The sequence below is a fragment of the Eptesicus fuscus genome, chromosome 22, assembly GCF_027574615.1.
Source record: "Eptesicus fuscus isolate TK198812 chromosome 22, DD_ASM_mEF_20220401, whole genome shotgun sequence".
NCBI classification, from domain to species: Eukaryota; Metazoa; Chordata; class Mammalia; order Chiroptera; family Vespertilionidae; genus Eptesicus; species Eptesicus fuscus.
The window spans coordinates 39,232,849-39,253,418 of record NC_072494.1 but is presented as its reverse complement, the minus strand read 5'-3'; the positions used below and the strand labels follow the sequence as shown (position 1 = coordinate 39,253,418).

The following is a 20,570-nucleotide window of genomic DNA, read 5'->3' as shown; positions in this document are numbered from 1 at the left end:
GCGAACGCCTCTACGGGAGCGCCCCTGAGCTCGGGGCGTCCACGGGAGAACTGAAAAGCCGCCCAGACCCCGGGCGAGGCTTGGGGGGCGGGGGCGGGGGCGGGGGCGGGGGCGGGGGTTGGCCTGGAAGCAAGGCCGGGAAGAACTGTGGACGGAGGGACGGGATACTTCGAGGCCATTTGTCTATTTTATAGATGCAGATGCGGAAACTGGCCCAGAGAAGTGATTGATGTGACTTTGCCAAGATCACATGCAATTGAGGGAGGAGCTAAAAAGCAAGGGAGGATGCTGACATTTCATGAGAAAATATTTACTATATGCCAGACACTACGCAATGGACTTAGAGCATTGTTTTATTTGATAATCACAATCACTAACTAGATTTTATTGTCTTATGAATACGGAAGTACGCTCAGAGAGGCTAAATGGCCCAAACTAAATAGCTAGAATGTGGCAAGGAGTGGGGGTTCAGACATAGGTCTTCTGACTCCCAATATTTTGGTCTTTTCATTATACCACGTTGTGGGGTAATTTTCTGATTTCACATATTCTACGTTGGGGGAGTAAGAAAGAGTAGAATGGGCTGCTCCCTCACCTCCTATTGGACTGAGGGAGAGTTAGAACATATGCAGAAAACTAGCAAACTGAGAGGCCAGAGAGCAGACTAAGACACATACCCTTGTTCACAGAATCTGTCAATCAGTCTGGATTCTTTTGAGTATTCCCTCTCCCCCCCCCCCCTCTCTCTCTCTCTCTCTCTCACACACACACACACACACACACTCACACACACACACTCACTACACCCCTTTGTCAGCTAACCATTATGCCATTTTTACCTAGGTAAGTTTATGCCTCTCTCTCTCTCTCTCTCTCTCTCTCTATCTCTCCCTCCCTCCCTCTCCTGAAATCAAGGATGGGGAAATAGAACCCAGATGAATGAAATGCACCTGGTGAGATGAAAGTTAGAACCCAGAGGAAAAGCTGTGAGTGGTCAACAAATAGGAAGCTTGAAAAGGGAAAGTTAATCTCCTGGGATATATGTCTGCTGATGGTGGAGGGAGGAACTCTTTGTAGGAGTCTTAAGTTAAAGACTCTGAGGATGGACTGAGAGGAGACGGGGAAATGGAAGCATGCCTAATGCCTTCAGCCCTGGAGGACACAGGACACTGGCCTTTTCTTCTCCAACCTCAGTTGGTCAGTTGGACTCCTGGGAGGAAGATGGGTGGCACATCTGCGTATCCCTAGATCATCCTAGTGTAGTGAGCATCCCCTCCCTCCACACTCCTCATCCCCCACGCCTCACACCCCTAGGTCCAAGAGACAAAACAGAGACTTCTGAACACATTTATTTGATATGTCAAGTGGAGAGAGGAGTGATCTCGGGCTGCTCCCCACTTCTCGCCGAGAGTGTTCATAAGCTCAGACAGAAGAGCGGTGAGAGCCCATGGCCCAGCCCGGGGAGATGAGGCGGCGAATGGTAAGGTATGGGCTGGGGGAACCGGGTGGGAATAAGAAGCAGGAAGTAGAGGAGTAAAGCTGAGAGCAGGAAGGGCAGCAGCAGAATGAGGCTGGGGTTGCTGCCGGAACCCCCCGGGAAAGAAGGTGTCCTGAACAATGGTGAGGACGGGGGGCCAGGCCTGGAGAGAGAAGCGAGACCCGCAGAACGGGGTGGCACGGTCGCGAAGAGGGCAGAGTGTGCACAGTCATGAGCGGGCTGTGTTTCAGGGCACACACGGAAAGCAGGGGGCTGCTTCTGTGGGAGGGCGGAGACTGGAGACTACCTATAAGTGGGGGTTCCCTACTGCTTCTCAACAGATGCAAGTGAAGTTGGGACCCACTTGGGGCTCCTGGCACAAGTGGCCTGTGCGCCTTGCTTGTGGGTAATTCTCATGAGCATGTGAAGTAACCAGGGCATGAGTGCGTGTGTCTGTGAGCCCAGCAAAGAGGACTTACCCTTCCCTGCGAATAAGAGTAACTGTGCTTGTGGACACGCTTGCCCATGTGTGCGTGCACCGTGCCCAGGAGCACATGCAAAGGACCCCCAGTCTGGTGTGTGTGTGTGTGTGAGAGAGAGAGAGAGAGAGAGAGAGAGAGAGAGAGAGAGAGCTGGTTCTCCCTCTGTCCCGTCAAGGTCTGATCCCGCCCTGGCTCTGTCCCTCCGCTCAGCGCCCCGGCTCCCCGGGCCCCCCTAGACTCTGGAAGCCCCCCAGCAGGCGGATCTGCTCGTTCTGCATGGAGTGGCGCCTCACCAGTTTGCGCTTGGTCCTAGGAGAGCCTGGCGCCCCCGCCTGGGGAGGGGCGGGCAGCGAGGGCGCCCGACCTCCGGGCTGCGGGCGAATGTCGGGGATGGGAGGGTGCGGGTTGACGTTGAGCGGGGGCAGGAAGCCCGGCCGCGTCTGCGAGATGTGGTCCAAGAGCAGCGTGCCCGAGCCCCTCCGCTCCAGCAGCCCCGGGCTCCGCCGGCGCCCGCTCAGCGGGGACACCGCCCCGGGCAGGCTCTCCTGGGACTGCCGCGGGGAGGGCGCCGAGCCCGCCAGGGGCAGAGTCAGCGGGGAGGCGCTGTAGCGGCGGCGCTCCAGCGACGGGCGGCCGCCCTCCGGCGAGTCGGGGAAGTCGAGCTCCACCGGCTCCATGCGGCTCAGTTTCTGCCGCAGCCCAGCAGGGGGACCGGCCTCCGGAGCCTCCGGCGCGGTGTTCCGGCGAGAGAGGGCGCCCCCGCTCGTCCCTTTCTCCACCCACGGGGGCGGGCCCTCGGGGCCCTCGGTGCTGTGACGTCGGGAGAGCCGGGGTCGGCCGCCCAGGGTCAGGCCGTTGAAGTCGGCGGTCAGGCGCTCCATCCCCAGCCTCCCCTCCGCGGGCGGGGCCGGCTGGGGAGCCACCAGGCCCCAGGGCTCGGAATTCAGCCTTTTGAGCGGCTTCGGAGGGTGGCGGGGTGGTTTGGGGAGCGGCTCGGAAGGGGAAGGGTCCTCGGGGGGCTTGGGAAGAGGGAATTCAAACACGTCCCGCCTCTCCTCTTCTTCCTGCGTGCGAGGGGACGGCAGCCCTCGCGCCCCCCCTGCAGTCTGCAGCTGGATTTCCGACGGCGACGCGCACACCCCCGGGCTCGGCGGGGCGGGGGCGGGGTCCTCCACCCCCGGGGACGGCGGGGAGTTGAGATACTGCCGCGTCTTCTTGGTGCCCGAGGGCGAGGTGTCGGTGGTGATGATGATGACCTCCGTGCCCTTGGCCTTGCAGGCGTCCAGCAGCGTGGCCAGCGTCTCGCGGTCCCCGCGGTCCAGGGCGTGGACGAGCGCCGAGGCGCCCGTGTGGTCTCGGACCGAGGGGTCTGCGCCGTGGGCGAGGAGCAGCGAGGCCACCGCGGCGCCCCCGCCCCCGGCGCAGGCGTGCATGAGCGCCGTGCGCCCCAGGCGGTCTGCGATGTTGGGGTCCGCGCCGTGCTCCAGGAGGTAGCGCACCATGCGCGCCTTGTTCTGGGGGTCGTCGTAGCGGGCCCGACAGGCTGCCATCAGCGCGGTCTCCCCCTGGGCGTCGCCCTCGTTCACGTAAGCGCCGCCCTCCAGGAGCAGGCGGGCCAGGCGCAGTTTCCCCTGACCCACGGCCCGCAGGAGCGCGTGGCCCTCCGTGTGCAGCATCGCTGCGGCTGGGGCGAGAGCGCGGGTGGAGCCGGGGCTGGCGCCTGCCCGGGAAGGCTAGGGGTGTGGGGGTGATGGCTGGAAGAGGCCTGAGGGCTCAGTGGCGAAGCCAATCCCTGCAAGAAAGAGATGAACCTTACTGATGGATTCAGGCAGGGAAACTGAGGCACCGGCGGAAGGACCCGGCGTGGGGTGGGAGGGATCTCCAGTGCACGGCACACAGCCCTGCCTCTAATTCCTCTAACTCGGGCCTGGAGCCGCCGCCTCCCCCCAGAGCATGCCTGAGGAGGTGGGAAGGGTGCACCCGCCTTAAAGACCAGCGCGCGTGCAAATGCGTACGTGCACGCTCAGAGATACCCCCCCCACACACACACACACACACCGCACCCCCCGGCTCATCAGACCTTTCCAGCATCCCCCTTTTCTTATCTGCACTTGGAATCCCCCTTTCTCAGATGCTGAATGCCACCCACCCACGCACATGCACCCATACATTCACACACACATTCCCACTCCTAACCTCTTTTAGGTTGCCACAGCCCCATAAATTGAGTGGGGGGAGGGAAGCAGCTTGCATTGGGGACCTAAAACGGGTGGGGGAGAATGGGGGGGTTTCTTTTGCCCCTGCTAGGTTCCCCATCACGCCTTGCCCTTGCCCCTCCCAGGCTTTGCGCCCAGATAGATACCTGAATGCCTGCAGAATCTCCGCCCGGCCGGAACGGAGGCCCGGACCACCAGGCAGCCGGGGCGGTGGGGCCGGGTTCCCGGGGGCCCACATGGCGTGGGGGGGCATCTGGATTCCCTTGGTGTCAGTATCTGCGCCCGGGCATCGGATGCTGGTCCCTCCTCCCGGTGCGCCCCGGGCACAGCGCCGGCTGGGGAGGAGAGAAGCTGGGGGGGGGGGGGTGCGAAAGGCGGAGCTCTGCCTGGCTATTTATAGCCTCGTCTCCGCGGGTGGGGGCGTCCGGCACCGAACCGTTCCCCCACCCATGCACCCATAAACCCTCTAAACCTAGAGCTCCAATCCTGACTCTCCTTGCTTCGCCGACCTCCCTCCGGTCCCGACAAACCTAAAGGATTCTGAGAAGATTCCTCTGTCGCCCAGACTGAGACCAACTAAATTCCTTCTTGAGCTCCAGCAGGTGCCCCTTCTCGCTCGGCGGGTGTCTGTGCGCTGGTGCGCCAGACCTGACCTACCTACCACGGGCGGCACGGGGCACCCTGTGCAGAGGGGCGGAGGGAGGCGCCTGGGATCCGCAGCCGGAGTCCATGCTGGGCGGAGAGAGGCAAGAGATCTGGCTGGCGTCTCTCAGTGTAAATGTCAGGGCGAGCTGGAGTCAGAGCATCCTCACTCCCCCCCCCCCCACCCCCCCGGAACGGAGCACCCAGCGCAGATACACTTGGACCCCGGCTCCCTGTACAGACCTCTTAAATAAGTATGAGGAGGGTGGGGATCTTGGGTGATTTTGAGGAAAGGCAAGGGGCATTCCCGGATGCCTCCTCCCGTATTCTTGGGGGCGAGGGTGCGGGGAGACAGGAGCGAACCTTGTGACACATCCTCTCTCGTTGCACCTCTTCACTCGGTCTCGCTCGGGTTATTTTTTCATCCTGCTCGGAAGTCTCTGTCCAAATCGCTCCTCACGTCTCTCTCCCCTGTGGTCGCAATTGGTTCCTCTCACTGCCTCTGCCTCTCCTTGCCACCTGCCCTGTCTCCATGGTTACCATAGCTTCCATCTGCATATTTTAGGAATGAGTTTGTGTCCAGCTGGAAGGCATCGGAGGAAGTGGGGGGTGAGGAACAATAATTTCCCAAGGATCTGGAAAACTCACCTGAGATAATGCAGAGGCCGGAGGCCACCAGACCCAAGTACTAAACGTAAGAGGGGAGAGAGAAATACTGCAGGGAAGCCCCCCATTTTTACAGCCACCTCTTACTGGACACCACCCATGGGCCAAGCACTTCCCACACGTATCTCCGGTCCTCACACAGCTCTGCGAGGAAGGAGCTCTTCCCGGTGTGAGACACAGGGGCTTGGTAACGTTCACCAGTTCTCCAAGCCTCACAGCCCGTCCCGTCTCATCCAAAGCCTGGGCCCGGGCCGCGCCCTGCAGCCTTCTGGCGGCCCGGCCATGGCCCTGGCGCCGGGGAGACTCTGACGCCTGTACTGTGTCCCCACTCCGAACGCTCCCTGTTTCTGGGCCGCGAGTGTGTGTGTGTGTGTGTGTGTGTGTGTATGTATGTGTGTGTGTGGTGTGTGTGTGTGTGTGTGTGTGTGTGTGTGTGTGGTGTGTATGGTGTGTATGTGTGTGTGTGTATGGTGTGTGGTGTGTGTGGTGTGTGTGTGTGTGTGGTGTGTATGGTGTGTATGTGTGTGTGTGTATGGTGTGTGGTGTGTGTGGTGTGTGTGTGTGTGTGGTGTGTATGGTGTGTATGTGTGTGTGTGTATGGTGTGTGGTGTGTGTGGTGTGTGTGTGTGTGTGGTGTGTATGGTGTGTATGTGTGTGTGTGTATGGTGTGTGGTGTGTGTGGTGTGTGTGTGTGTGGTGTGTATGGTGTGTATGTGTGTGTGTGTATGGTGTGTGGTGTGTGTGGTGTGTGTGTGTGTGTGGTGTGTATGGTGTGTGTGGTGTGTGTGTGTGTGTGGTGTGTGTGTGTGTGTGTGGTGTGTGTGTATGTATGTGTGTGTGTGGTGTGTGTGGTGTGTGTGTGTGTGGTGTGTATGGTGTGTATGTGTGTGTGTGTATGGTGTGTGGGTGTGTGTGTGTGTGTGTGTGTGGTGTGTATGGTGTGTATGTGTGTGTGTGTATGGTGTGTGGTGTGTGTGGTGTGTGTGTGTGTGTGGTGTGTATGGTGTGTATGTGTGTGTGTGTATGGTGTGTGGTGTGTGTGGTGTGTGTGTGTGTGTGGTGTGTATGGTGTGTATGTGTGTGTGTGTATGGTGTGTGGTGTGTGTGGTGTGTGTGTGTGTGGTGTGTATGGTGTGTATGTGTGTGTGTGTATGGTGTGTGGTGTGTGTGGTGTGTGTGTGTGTGTGGTGTGTATGGTGTGTGTGGTGTGTATGTGTGTATGGTGTGTGGTGTGTGTGGTGTGTGTGTGTCCCCTTTACCAAGGGCGAAGAGGATCTGGGAGGCAATGGGACAGCAGGACACACTGGGCTCCCTAACTCTCCTTCTCTGCGTCCTCACCCTTCCTCCCCAAACCTCTTCCCGTCTCCTTTCAGACATGGCAGTAACCCACAGAGAGAGCCTTCACTGGTGGAGCTGGGGAGCAGCTAGAGGAGAAGGGGCGGGTGGAGCCTGGGGTAGAGGCCGGGCCGTCCGCAGACAGCTCTCACTTGCACAGGGCTCACTTCCCCGCGGGGCCCGCTCAGAGCCCGCCGGGGAGACCGGTGTCAGGCCGCTCGGGGCGCTCCCCCGGCCGCCGGCTCCTCCTTCCGAGAGGAGGTCGGCAATAACGGAGCCAGGCGGAGGCTGCAACCCCGGCTCCCTCCGCCGGCGGCGCCCACGCCCGGGTTCCGGCCGCCGCCCGCCCGCCGCCTCCGCGGCTTCGCCGAGATTGGCGGGAGAACCCACCAATGGGGAGCTCGGGAGGCGGGCCCAGAGCGCAGCCCGCCCGAGGAGGACAGCAGATCCCAGGCGGGCCGCGGCCTGGCTCCGCGCGGGGGAGGGGCGGCAGGTAAGGCTCCCACCGGGAGGCCCGGACCTTCCTCCGTCCCGCAGTCCCCGAGCCGCTCCACCTGGGCCCGCTGCGGGACCGGCCGACAGAGCTTTCGGGCAGCGGGCGGCTCAGCCCCTTCTGCCGCCCGCCCCCCTCTCCCTCTGGGTCCCCGTGGCTGCGCTGATCGATACCGTGGTTTCCTTGTGCGCATCTATGAAAGCAGAACGACAGGTGTGAGGGCAGAACGTGGACAGACTCACTCTGCAATGGCATCAGCTTTCCTCGAACCCATTAGCAGTATCTCCCTGGGGGCCTGACAGACTTCTGTTGTGTGTCCAGACTCAGGTGAAAGGTTGCCCATTCCCTACCTGTAGCTTTCTTGCACCACCTCCCCCCGCCCCCCAGAATTAACTGTTTCCCAGTCTGATGATAGCATTTTATGTGTTCCTCTGTTAGAGTACTTAGTGCGCCCTCTCTCTTTGATGTTTCTAGTCTTCTCAGAACATAATGTTTGTAGGGCAGGTTTAATACTAAATACACCGTGCCCAATAAAGGCTGATTGAATGGAATTGATTGGGGATTCAGAATTTAAATTCCTAATGTAGTTAGGGAACAATTCATAAAAGACAAACAGTACAATACAGTATATAATTAAGGTCTCTTAAAAGTAGTGGTTCATTTTATAGTTGCTCCCACAGTTCAGAGAAGGGAGAAAGCTAGGAAGACTGGGATAGTGGGGGGGGGGGGGGGCACGTTTTGAATCACAAGGTCTCAAGTTTGGAAGAATGTTTAGATATCATTCATTCATTCAACAAATATTTATTGAGCATAAATAAATATGCCAGACTGTGCTAGACAAGGGGGACCATAATGAATCTTCTACTCTAGACATGCATCCTTCCTCGGGTAAACCATGTTTAGTAAATTGTTATCCAGCTTCTATTTAATCGTCTTTAGTCAAATGACCCTATCTCACTTTTCGGGTCATTCCATTTTTGGATATTTGTTCTTCAATTGATATCCAACAAATATCCTAAACAAATACATAGCTTGACAAACTGCATCCCACACTTACATTGTGAAAGGGGAGAGAAGTCCTAGTGATAGCATTCTTAAAAATAAAGAGCACCTTCCTTTTTGTTTTCTGATTACAGAAGTAATATACATTTATTCTAGAAAATTTGGAAACACATAAAGATATAAAGAAAAATACCTATTATTTCATAACCATGATGTAGTGATAACCATTATTACCATTTTTAATATGGATCCTTTCTATTTTCTGCATGTATACATATATGTGTGTGTATATTGCATAAATAGGGTCATACAATAAATGCAATTTTTATTATGTTCCCCCTTAGTTCACATTATATTGTGAATTTTTTTGTTTGTAAATATTATTTAAAGTCATTTTTTATGGCCTAGGTGGCAGGTGCAGTGGTTTAGCATAGACCTATGAACCAGGAGGGCACGATTCAATTCCTGGTCAGGGCACATGCCCAGGTTGTGGGCTCAATCCCCAGTGTGGGGCATGCAGGAGGCAGCTGATCAATGATTCTCTCTCATCACGGATGTTTCTATCTATCTCTCCCCCTCTTTCTTCCTCTCTGAGATCAATAAAAAATATTTTAAAAGTCATTTTTATGGCTATAATAGTCTAAAATAAATCTTTTGAATTTTTTGATCATTCTTCTTTTTGTTGGACCATTTAAGTTATTTCAGGATTTTTGCTACTATGAATAACTCTTTGATGAACATCCTTGAACTTATATCTCTGACTATATATCTGATGATTTCTGTAGGATAAATTTTTAATAGGATTAGTGGATTAAATATATGAACGTTAGAAAAGGCTGTTGAACGCTGGCCTGTTTGGCTCAGTTAGTTGGAGCATCTTCGTGTACACCAGAGGTGGCTGGTTCGATTCCTGGTCAGGGCATATACCCAGGTTCCAGGTTTCATCCGATCATAAGTGTGTTTTTTTTTTTTTCTCTCTCTCTCTCCCTTCCTCTCTCTCTCCAAAAGTATAAAAATAAAAAAGGCTGTTGATTCAAGTGGTCAAATTGTTCCCTCAAACGATTGTGTTCTAGTGAATTATGAGTGTCCATCTCAACAAAATTCATGACAGCCTGATTAGTATTTAAATCTCTGTCCGTTTGACAGGCAAAAGTCTTTTATTGGTCAGACTTTTGTCAATTGTCTGTTCAGATCTTTTGCACATTTATTCCTTTGGGATGATTTTTTCACAACAAATATAGGAAAGTCTAAACTTAGAGTGCCCTAGGCCTCAGTCCCTGGATCTCTTAGAACAGTGCCTGGCACATAGTAAGCACTCAGTAAATATTTGTTAAATGAATGAAGATGATTTTGTTTTTATTCCCCTTTTAAGGATGAAGGAAACAGTTTTAGAGATAGTTTAAAAATTGCTGAAGGTTATGTAGCTAAGAAATGACAGAACTGGGATTCAAATCCATTTCTTAACCACCACATGCACTGCCTTCCTTAAATTCCATGTAACGGTTTTTCTCTCTGTTTTGTGGCAACCTGTTCTCAAGAACTTGTACCATAACACACAGTTATACATCATGGGGGTGAGCATAATGTATATGAGATGTTGTTGTTCTACGGGAGGGGGAAGGCAGGGGTGAACACTGGGACAGTTGATTTTAAAGAAGAGTAGTTTGGAACCAGATTGTAAGAGACTTTATTGTCAAGAATGGAGACACAGTCACAATCTTAAGTATAAGAGACTCATTGTAATTACTGAGCTGAGTGGGGTGGAGGTGGGTGGTTTAGTTTATTGCCTGAATTAGATAAGATTTTGTCTTATTTTACCCCACTTGGTTGGGAGCCACTTGATACCTATGTGGAAATGGAGTTAGATTTGTCTAACCTCAAACGCATGGCCTTTTCCTGACTCCTGGCTGCTTTGCAGTCAAAACAAGCCCCCCTGCCCTCCTCCCACCCCAGCCCTAGCCAGTTTAGCTCAGTGGATAGAGCGTTGGCCAGAGGACTGAAGGGTTCCGGGTTCGATTCCGGTCAAGGGCACATGCCCAGGTTGTGGGCTCAATCCCCAGTAGGGGACATGCAGGAGGCAGCTGATCAATGGTTCTCATCATTGATGTTTCAATCTCTCTCTTCCTCTCTTCCTCTCTGAAGTCAATAAAAATATATTAACAAACAAACAGCTCCCCTCTCCACTGTCGACATCACGTGGAAAGAGCCCGGACCCAGCAGTTGGAGTCTTCTTTCCCTGGAAAGGGCCTGAAGACACGGTGATGGATTCTTACTCCAGTGTCCACCCGTCCCCCTCTCTTCCCTCGTATGCTCTGTCAATCAGATCAAATGCAATCTGTTAACTAACAGCCAGTTTTTTCTTCGCATTTTTTCGTGGAAGTTGGACTTGAAACTTTCCAAGTTTCTCAGACACATATTCTTTTACCCTCTCCTTCCTGCTACATATTACTAGTCTCATCTATTATTGTTGGTATATATTTTAAAATTTAAATCAACATTTTTTTCTCATTACAAAACCTTAAATTACAAATAACAGCCACCCCCCCCCAAAGAAAACCCACCTTAAGTTAATCAATGTTAATTTTTGGTATATATCCTTTAAGAACATTTTTATTCATAAATGTGTGTGTATGTTTGCAACATAGATTACAGTACTTTATAACTATTTTAAAATATTTTTAATAAGTAACCTTTTATAAAATGCCCTTTATTTAGCCATATATTTTTTGTCTAGAGTGTTTGTTGAATATTAATTGAAGAACAAATATCCAAAAATGAAAGGACTTACAAAGTGAGATAGGGTGTTCTCTCATTAAATATGTTTAAATGAAGATGAATAACAATTTACTAAATATGGTTTATCAGAGGAAGGATGCAAGTCTAGAGGATTCACTATGATCCCCATTATCTAGCATTATATCTGGCATGTAGTAGATGCTCAATAAATATTTGTTACATGAATGAATGCATGACGTCTAAGTGCTCTTCCAAACTTGAGACTTTGTTATTTATAAATCCTCCCCTCACCATCCCAGACCTCCTAGTTTTCTCCCTTCTCTGGACTGTGGGAACAATTACATTATGAATCACTAATTTAAGAGATCTTAATTATATACTGTATTATTTCTTATTGTTCTCTAACAAGTTGTTACTATGTACCCTTAATATGATGTGATGAGATGGTACTTTACCTCTGTGATTCTCCTCCCCCAAACCCAGTCTAATCAGGAGAAAAACATGAGACAAATTCTAGCAGAGGAGCGTCCTATCATATACCTGACCAGTTCTCTTCAAAACGGCCAAGCTCATCAAAAATAAGGAAGGTCTGAGAAACTGGATTTAAAGTGCTACTCGAGGTTTTTTTAAAATAGATTTTATTTTTTGAAACAAACTGAAGAGATAGTACAGAAAGTTTCTCTAGGCCTGGGACACAGTTTCCCGTATTATTAGCATCATCTACTAGTATGGTACATAAGTTACAATTATGAAACCATATTGATACATTATAATTATTTAAAGTCATACTTGTTTCACACTTCCTCAGTTTTACCTGCTGCTCTTTTTCTGTTCCGGGATTCCATCCAGTATACTACATGACATGTAGTTGTCATGGTCCGTGTGTGTGTGTGTGTGTGTGTGTGTGTGTGTGTACACGTATATGTATTTATACACATGGAAATGAAATTAAAAGGATACATGTTAAAATATTAATAATGGTTATTACTAGATAGTGGTCATCATGAAATAGTATTTTTTTCTTTATTCCTTTATGTGTTCCAAGTGTTGAAGATTACATGTATATTACTTCTCTAATCAGAAAACAAAAGGGATGGTTCTTCACTTTTAAGAATGCTACCCTGCCGAGACTGGTTTGGCTCAGTGGATAGAGCATCGGTCTGCGGACTGGAGGGTCCCGAGTTCGATTCCGGTCAAAGGGCATGTGCATTGGTTGCGGGCACGTCCCCCGGTGGGTGGTGTGCAGGAGGCAGCTGGTCGATGTCTCTCTCTCATCGATGTTTCTGGCTCTCTGTCCCTCTCCCTTCCTCTCTGTGAAAAATCGATGAAATATATTTAAAAAAAAAAAAAAAAAAAAGAATGCTACCCTAGGACTGCTCTCCCCTTTCACAACGGAAGGATGGGCCTTCCTTGCTTTGGGTGACTGGCAGCGTTAGAGAGTACTGGTCGGGCCTGTAGGATGCTATTCGGCTGGAATTTGTCCGATGTTTTTCTCCTGAGTAGATTGGGGTTGTGGATTTGGGTGAGGGGGGGTCGCAGAGGTAAAGTGGTGAAGTGCCATTTCATCACTTCAATCTTAAGGGTCCCTATTCATGACATGATTTAAGATTGTTGATATTGACCTTGGTCACCTGACTGAAGTAGTTAGTGTTCGTCCACTTTCTCCACTGTAAAGTCACTACCCTACCCTTTCTAAAACTGTACGTTTTGGACAAAATTCCCCATACAGAGCCAGCACTTAAGGAGAGGGGAGTTCTACCCTCTGTCTTTAGGGGAGTCTACATAATGGATTTGGAATTCTGCATGAGAGATTTTTTTTCTCCCCCATGAATTGATTTATTCAGTCATTTATTTATACTAGTATGAACTCCCGGATATTTAGTTTATGCTTTTGGGTAATAATCCTATACTACTCTGTTATTGTTCCAATTGTTCCAGCTTTGGCCATTGGAAGTGCATTCATTTGACTCGTATGCTCGTTTGACGTAGCCCCATCCATGTGTGTTTGTTGTTGTCTTAGCACTAACTGGCACTAGAAGATACTTCAGGCTCATTGTATATTTCCTGCCCCAGTCCTAGAATTAGCCATTTCTTCAAGAAGCCGTGGTTCCTTTTATTAGAAAACTAGTAGCCCGTTTGCACGAAGATTCGTGCAATAGACCTTCATTCACCTGGCTGCCGGCACCAGTTTTCTGCTGGCACTGGGGACCCAGGCGTTGGCTGTGGCCACCGCCTTCTGCCTTCTTTCAGGGTCGGGGCTTGGCCCTGGGCGGTGGCCTTGGGCTCGGCCGCACCCAACATCCCTGCTAAGGATCGCAGGAGCCGACCCCCAGTGGTTTCCTGCGATCAGTGCAGGCTCCCCGCTGGTGCCCAAGGCCGGGAAAGCCTCCACCCGAGGCTTTCCTGGCCTTGGGCTCAGCCGCACCCAGCGTCCCTGCTACCGATCGCAGGAGCCGACCCCCAGTGGTTTCCTGCGATCGGTGCAGGCTCCCCGCTGGTGCCCAAGGCCGGGCGGCTTTCCCGGCCTTGGGCTCCGCCACACCCCAACGTCCCTGCAACGGTTTCCTGGTGGGCGTGGTTGGTGGGCGTGGCTTGGTTGGTGGGCGTGGCTTGGGTGTAGCGAAGGTGCGGTCAATTTGCATATTTGTCTATTATAAGGTAAGATAGTATTAGAAACCAAGATCTTGGTGCTAGGTATGTTCCTTGCTACTGGGGTATCATTTTTTTTCAAGTTTCATTTTCTTTTTAAATATATTTTTATTGATTTTAGAGAGGAAGGGAGAGAGAGAGCAAGATAGAAACATCAATGATGAGAGAGAATCATTCATCGGCTGCCTCCTGCATGCCCCACAATGGGGATCCAGCCCACAGCCCGAGCATATGTCCGTGCTCAGCCACTGAACCATGCCAGGCCGGGCAGGTTTCATTTTCTTTGGGTGACTTTATCCCCCATGCCAGCTGCATCTGACTGTCCCCGCAAGTCTGACGATGACAAGAGGCAGAGTTCAGTTCAGTAGCAAGAAGAGCTTTCCGATTCATCCGAGTCAATCCCAGTGGAATGGGCCACCGTGGGGGAGAATGGACGCCATCTCTTTAGGAAAATACCACCAGACACAGAATGACTGACAACTCACCGAGGGGAGTACTGCACTTGGTGGGGGTTTGGACTAGATAACTCTGTGGGTCCTTCCAATTCTAAGTTCTATGCTTCCAAGTGGTGTTTTAAAAGATCAATTTGATTGTAACAGTTCTCCCCTCTGCCCACCTGTCCCCCCCCCCCGCCAACCCACACACACACACACGCCCACCACTGACAGAGACTGATGAGTTATCCCTGTGCCCCCACAGTGCCTGTCATACTACCTTTTTCGTGGTACATTCTGAATAAATGTTTTGTTGAAATGCATTGAACTGGGTTGAATTGGGGCTTGTTTGGGTGTGGAAAGCCAGGGAGAGAGAGAATTAAAAGGTCATATGTAGATATGCAGATGGTGATAAACATCAAATTATCTTAGGGATGCAGGGACGTTTTATCCAAGGGTCTAATCCCCTTCCCCTCTGTGCTGCAGTCACACTACATTGCAATTATCTGTCCTGCTGAGACCATGTCTCATCCATGCTTGTATTTCCCGAAGAACTCTGCCTGGCCTATGCCTTCTCCGTCAAAGCCTATTGAATTACACTGGCGTTTCGGGTCCCAGGAAAAAAGATTGCGTGTCTTACACCTCCCAGGTTTCCTACCCATTCTACTGCACTTTTTCCCTTTGTTTTTATCTTCATCAGGTGTTTCTCACCGGATCCCTGAACACCCAGGCCTCTTCCACCATGGCCGGCCGGGGCCGGGGCCGGGGCCGCGGCCAGCTGACCTTCAACATGGAGGCCGTGGGCATTGGGAAGGGGGATGCTCTGCCCCCACCCACACTGCAGCCTTCACCACTCTTCCCCGTGAGTGTCTGCCCTGCCTTCCAGGCCTCCCAGTGCCCCGGCTGGCTGGGTCTGACCCTGGATGTCTCCTGGGCCATCATGAAACCATCCTCCTCTTGCTCCTCCCTGTCTCTGTGCACCCGGCTCACATGGATGTTCTCCAGGCAAGGAGGTGCCTACCCTGGCTTCTCACAGTCCTGGCGCCCCAGCTTTCAAAAGGCCGTGTTGCTCCCCTTTTCTCTTCTGGCCCTTCGCTCAGCAGGAGCATGGGACTGAGCTGGGGGGAGACACCCTCCTGCATTTGTACCCCAGCATTTGCTCCCCGGACCGACCACTGCCCCTGTCTCCTTAGCCCCTGGAGTTCCGCCCTGTGCCTCTGCCCTCCGGAGAGGAAGGGGAGTACGTCCTGGCGCTGAAGCAGGAGCTGCGAGGGGCCATGCGGCAGCTCCCCTACTTCATCCGGCCAGCCGTCCCCAAGAGAGGTCAGTCGGGTGCTAGTATCACGTCCTGGGTGCCTCCCAGGAGCAGTGCCCACTGGGGGCCAGAGATGCCAGAAGCGGCACAGGACGCTCACCGTCTGACCGGGGAGATCCTAATAACCACCCCGGAATTCGAAACACAGGACAGTGTCCATGATTTGTTTTGTGTTTCGCAATAGTCTTGGGACAGCAGGCGGTGAAGTATTGCACACGTAGAAATGGGGGGATGTATTATAATTTTTAACAATCTGGATGTTACAGGCACCAACCAATCAGAAGGGGGGCTGGTGTTAGGCCTCTGAGATACCCTGCTAACGAGAGGGTTACCTTTTTGGTTAGTGGATCGTGGAGAAGTCGGGGAGACCAAGAGGGACTGGAGGAGGGGGTGCACGTGGGAGGCCTGGGATAGTGGATGTTGGTTAACTGCGGTGGAAGTACAGTATGCCCTAGAAGTGGAAGCTCAGAGAGGAAAGACTCGTGGAAGTTAGCCCCATGAACAAGGAGCAAAGGGAATATGAGGACCCTGGTTCCTTGCTCTCTAGGATACTTTTTACTGTATCATTACCTCTTGGTAGACTCATGCCTTTGGGTAAGGGAGAGATAAAAAAAATTGTAATTTCCGGTGGCAAAGGGACATGTTACAAGACGGTTGAAGGTCCTCACTGAAGCTGACCCCCCGGGCTGTGGGTGTGGGCTGAGGGGACAGACAATCCCTGAGTATTGAGAGGGCTGGGCCCTCAGGAACAACCCTGGTCTAGGCCTCGGAAAGGATAAAACTTTGACCCTTGGCCTCTGACCCCTCAGATGTGGAGCGTTACTCAGACAAATATCAGATGTCAGGGCCGATTGACAGTGCCATCGACTGGAACCCTGGTAGGTGATGGGTCCTTTCATTGACTGCCCTTCTTTCAAATATCTCAACACTGTCGGCCACCCCATTCACCCTCTTCTATCCCCCCCCACCCCCGCCACCCCACTCAGTATTTACAAACTGGACCCTTACATATACTAGTAAACACTCTCAGGTTCTACCTAAAAACCCGTTGACTAGCCCTCACTCCCCTGGAGGCATCCAAGCCACAGTTTTGTTCCAAGCAACTTTGACCCAACCCCTTCCTTCCTCACCTTCATCCCAACCCTTATCTCTAAAACCAGTCATCATTCACAGAAGCCCCCCTCCACCCCAGGCAGGGTCGTACTGACTTTTACTTTCCCACTATTCCCAGATTGGCGACGTCTACCCCGGGAGCTAAGGATCCGAGTGCGGAAGCTACAGAAGGAGCGTGAGTGTATCTGGAAAAAGAGGGAAAAGAGCTTTCCGCCTGCCCTCCTAATCCTACTCAAAGCGCCCTCCTAATCCTACTCGAAGCGCCCAGTATTGTTGCTGGACACCTTGGTGGCCACATGAGGGCAGCAGAGTGACATGGTCTTTGCAGGAAGGTGGTAGAAATGTAGGAAGTTTGCTCTCTGATGGTTCACTTTAAAATATATATATATATTTTTTTATTGATTTCATAGAGGAAGAGAGCAATAGAAACATCAATGATGAGAGAAATTCATCACTCATCTGACTCCTGCATGCCTCCTACTAGGGATTGATCCCACATCCCGGGCATGTGCCCTGACCAAGAATTGAACTGTGACCTCCTGGTTGCCATTCAACCATTGAGCCACACCCGCCAGGCTGATGGTTCAATTTTTAAAAATATATATATTTTATTGAATTTTTACAGAGAGGAAGGGACAGGGATAGAGAGTTAGAAACATCGATGAGGGAGAAACATCTATCAGCTGCCTCCTGCACACCCCCCCCACTGGGGATGTGCCCGCAACCAAGGTACATGCCCTTGACCAGAACTGAACCTGGGACCCTTCAGTTCACAGGCCGATGCTCCATCCACTGAGCCAAACCGGTCAGGGCTGATGGTTCAATTTTTGATCTTCTCACCAGGGACCACCATTCTACTTCCCAAGAGACCCCCCAAGACCACAGAAGATAAAGAGGAAACAATACAGAAACTAGAGGTAGGAGGAGATGTGTACAGAGACCACCTGAGCCCCAGGCCCATGCCCTCCTCTTCGGCCCATGTGTGTCTCACTTTTTCCCTTCTGTGCGCAGCTGTGTCTGCGTTTGTCTTCCTATTCATCTTCACATAAGACCCTGGGGAAGGCCCTAGCCGGTGTGGCTCAGTTGGTTGGGCATTGACCTGTGCACTGAAAAGTTGCTAGTTCTATTCCCGGTCAGAGCACATGCCCCGGTTCTGGGCTCAATCCCTGGTTGGGGGGCATGTAGGAGGCAGCAGACGAATGATGTTTCTCTCTCCCTCTCCCTTACTCTCTCTCTAAAAATCAATACAAAATCTTAAATAAATAAAAGACTCTGGAGAAGAAGGAGGAAGAAGTAACTTCAGAGGAAGATGAGGAGAAAGAAGAAGAGAAGGAAGAGGAAGAAGAAGAGGAGTACGATGAAGAAGAACACGAAGAGGTGAGGAGACCTCTTTCCGCCCGCAGTTCCTCTCTCTTGCCCTCTTGTCCTCTTGCTCTCATTAGCTCTGGGGATCTCAACTCTGTTCACCGGGGATGTTCTCTTCAGAGGGCTGGAGGGCCCAAGGAGATAGTGCCCTCCACTGTCTCTGTCCGCAGGCTCTTCTGCAGAGCCAACCACAGCTGGAAGGGGTTTCCAGGCCTAGATGGTGTGGTTAGGAAGGAAGGGACCTGGTACAAAGGGAGGAAGGAGAACGCCAAAAGCATGCCTGACTTTTCTTCACTTTGTATTACAGGAAACTGATTACATCATGTCGTATTTCGACAACGGAGAGGACTTTGGGGTTGACAGTGATGACAATATGGATGAGGCTATCTACTGAATAAGGACCCTAAACAGCACCGGGGACCTTCGTATCTTTCTGATTTCGGGTACAGAGAGTCACTGTCCCTATTACTTGGTTTTGTGGACAAGGAAATCTTCTGCTCAGTGTCCAGATAACCTGTTTGGTCTGTGGAGATGGAAATAGAGAATGGCGACAGAGAGCTCTCTTTTCTACCCTTCCCCTCCCTCTACCCTGGTGTCACTTCTGAGATCTTGGGGAAAGGGCAGAGGACCGATGTCTACTTGTATGACAGGGAGAAAGGAGGTCGAAAGAAGAACTGGAACTGTTAGACTGAGACCGCTGTACACATGTCCTTCCCCACTTTTTATAGTTCTTTGTGGAGATAACTGGGGGTGGGAGCAGTTAGGAGGAGTAAGGCCTGTTTTATATTTTTAAATAAAAACATTGTTTAAAAATCTGTCTTTCTGTTCAGGGTGAGGCCTGGTGGGAGAGGGCTGGAGGAATGAAGGGGATGCCTCAGTGAGCCATTCTCTCCTGACCTGTCAGAGTCCGGGGGGCACCTGGGGGTTACAGCCTTCCTGTTCTTGTCCCTTCCCGCCCACCCCAGCGGTGGGACCCGTGCTCCCAATCTAGCCTTGCCAGGAACATTCAAGAAGCTCATCTGAGGGGCTGTGCAGAGCAGTAGAGAAGAACAGCGCTGGCCCTGAAGATCAGCTGAGGTCTGAGCCTCTGGCCATGGGACAGGATTGTGCCTGTCCTCGTGTGTTCACAGGGATGCAGGCCTTCTCTTTCCCACACTTGGCCTTGAGCTTGTCCTTGTTTACAGAAAATGATTGCAGCTATTTTTGTGGGGAGAGTCAAGAAAGCCAGGTGTGGAGAGGGAAGAGGGGGGAGGTGCTGAGTCTTCTTCAGCACACTCGCCGGCTTCCAGGCCCCGGAGACACCACTTTGAATAGTTTGTCTGTGTAAGCGAAGCCCACTGAGTATTCTGTTCTCCGCCTCTAGAAGCCACTGTGTGGCGAAGCTGCAGTTGTTTTGTTTTGTTCGTCCTATGTGGGATTTAGCTAGCCCTTCTCACTTCCTTCTTTGGGAGGAAGGGTAGGTGGTGTTGCTTTACAGGAACTAAGGAGGGTGGGGTGGAGTGGAGTGGAGTGACTTAGGGACACACAGCTCTGAGAGATGCTTCCTCGCCTACACAGCTCTCCCTTGGGTGAGGTCACTTTCCTCGGCTCTGATTGGCTCTGAGAAAGCCCTCATGAGCTGATTGGTCCCCGCCACTTGACATGCAGCAGTCACAAGCTAGCTGCGTGTGCAGAATAAGGACTGAATCAGGAGGCAAGCACAGATAGCAACCCAACTGCACATCTGAAAGCCATAAAGATAGGATGCAGGAGAACCTTCAGGAAATTCCCCGCCCTGGCCAGAGAGCGCAGTTGGTTAGACGTCGCCCCTGCTCTGCCAAGGTTGTGGGTTCAATCCCCAGTCAGGGCACATATAAGAATCAACCAAAGAATGCACAAATAAGTGGAACAACAAATCCATGCTTCTCTCTCTCTCTCTCTCTCTCTCTCTCTCTCTCTCAAATCAATCAATCAAAATAAAAAAGAAATTCCCAACCTTATTCGAGCTGGCACACTGAATTCCCTGCAGCTTCAAGTGACAGAGAGTGGCCACCTTCTATTAGATCTTTCTGACCCCGTTGCAAAGAATGGACAGGGGCTGTGACTCCATTGAGGGAAGGCCCGTAAAAGCCTGGTGTGGCTGCAGTAGTAGGTGTTACATAGAAGCAGCCAAGAGAACAGAGAAGGAGACTGGAATAGAAACAGAACATTCCAGTTATTGAGCAATTTGTGATGATTGATGTGTTTCTTTTTCTAGCTCGGTGAGGTGTTGTAAGTGGAGTCGGGGTAGGGAGAGGACCCGCCCTGGGGTTTCCCCGTCACACTATAGCCTGCGAGATGACTAGGGAGAAATCTGCAAGAAACAGAACCAAGACACTGAAAAATCTTCTGTACCCTTCCCCCTACCCCCCACACCGTTCCAAACCTGGCCAGCCATATCTGCGTCTTTGTTGGTGTCATAGCCAATACCCTATATCTCACCAATGCCTGCCTGGGAACTTAAAGAGTGAGAACAAAGAAGATTCTAGACACAAGACAGTCGAGGAGGAACACATCCCAGCCCTCCCTATCCTCCCACCCCCTGTACACACACCTCATACACACACACACACACACACACACACACACACACACACACACATCCTCTGTCCCTGAAACAGGGGAAA

General features: G+C 51.7%; 2 protein-coding genes and 1 long non-coding RNA gene across 4 annotated transcripts; 1 reads left to right on the top strand and 2 right to left on the bottom strand.

Annotated features, from left to right (window-relative positions):
• Nucleotides 1-2,148: 2,148 nt before the first annotated feature.
• On the bottom strand, nucleotides 2,149-3,636 carry ANKRD34A (ankyrin repeat domain 34A). Its single transcript, XM_028127874.2, has one exon. It carries the CDS (start codon nucleotides 3,633-3,635, stop codon nucleotides 2,166-2,168), a length of 1,470 nt encoding a protein of 489 aa, XP_027983675.1. The 5' UTR covers nucleotide 3,636; the 3' UTR covers nucleotides 2,149-2,165.
• Nucleotides 3,637-4,449: 813 nt separating this feature from the next.
• LOC129147864 (uncharacterized) lies at nucleotides 4,450-5,251 on the bottom strand. The gene is made up of 3 exons (XR_008555083.1): nucleotides 5,181-5,251; nucleotides 4,833-4,907; nucleotides 4,450-4,510 (listed from the first exon to the last, which is right to left on the bottom strand). It is a non-coding gene; the product is annotated as an uncharacterized LOC129147864 (long non-coding RNA).
• A 1,886-nt stretch (nucleotides 5,252-7,137) lies between these two features.
• POLR3GL (RNA polymerase III subunit GL) lies at nucleotides 7,138-18,732 on the top strand. Of its 2 annotated transcripts, XM_008153140.3 has the most exons (8): nucleotides 7,138-7,311; nucleotides 14,833-14,994; nucleotides 15,326-15,455; nucleotides 16,257-16,325; nucleotides 16,679-16,735; nucleotides 17,404-17,477; nucleotides 17,830-17,937; nucleotides 18,233-18,732. In XM_008153140.3, exons 2-8 carry the CDS (start codon nucleotides 14,875-14,877, stop codon nucleotides 18,317-18,319), a joined length of 645 nt encoding a protein of 214 aa, XP_008151362.2. In that variant the 5' UTR covers nucleotides 7,138-7,311; nucleotides 14,833-14,874; the 3' UTR covers nucleotides 18,320-18,732. The 2 variants fall into 2 exon arrangements, with proteins under 2 accessions (XP_008151362.2, XP_054567556.1); XM_054711581.1 differs by lacking the exons at nucleotides 7,138-7,311; nucleotides 14,833-14,994 and adding an exon at nucleotides 15,024-15,137.
• The last annotated feature ends 1,838 nt before the right edge of the window (nucleotides 18,733-20,570 follow it).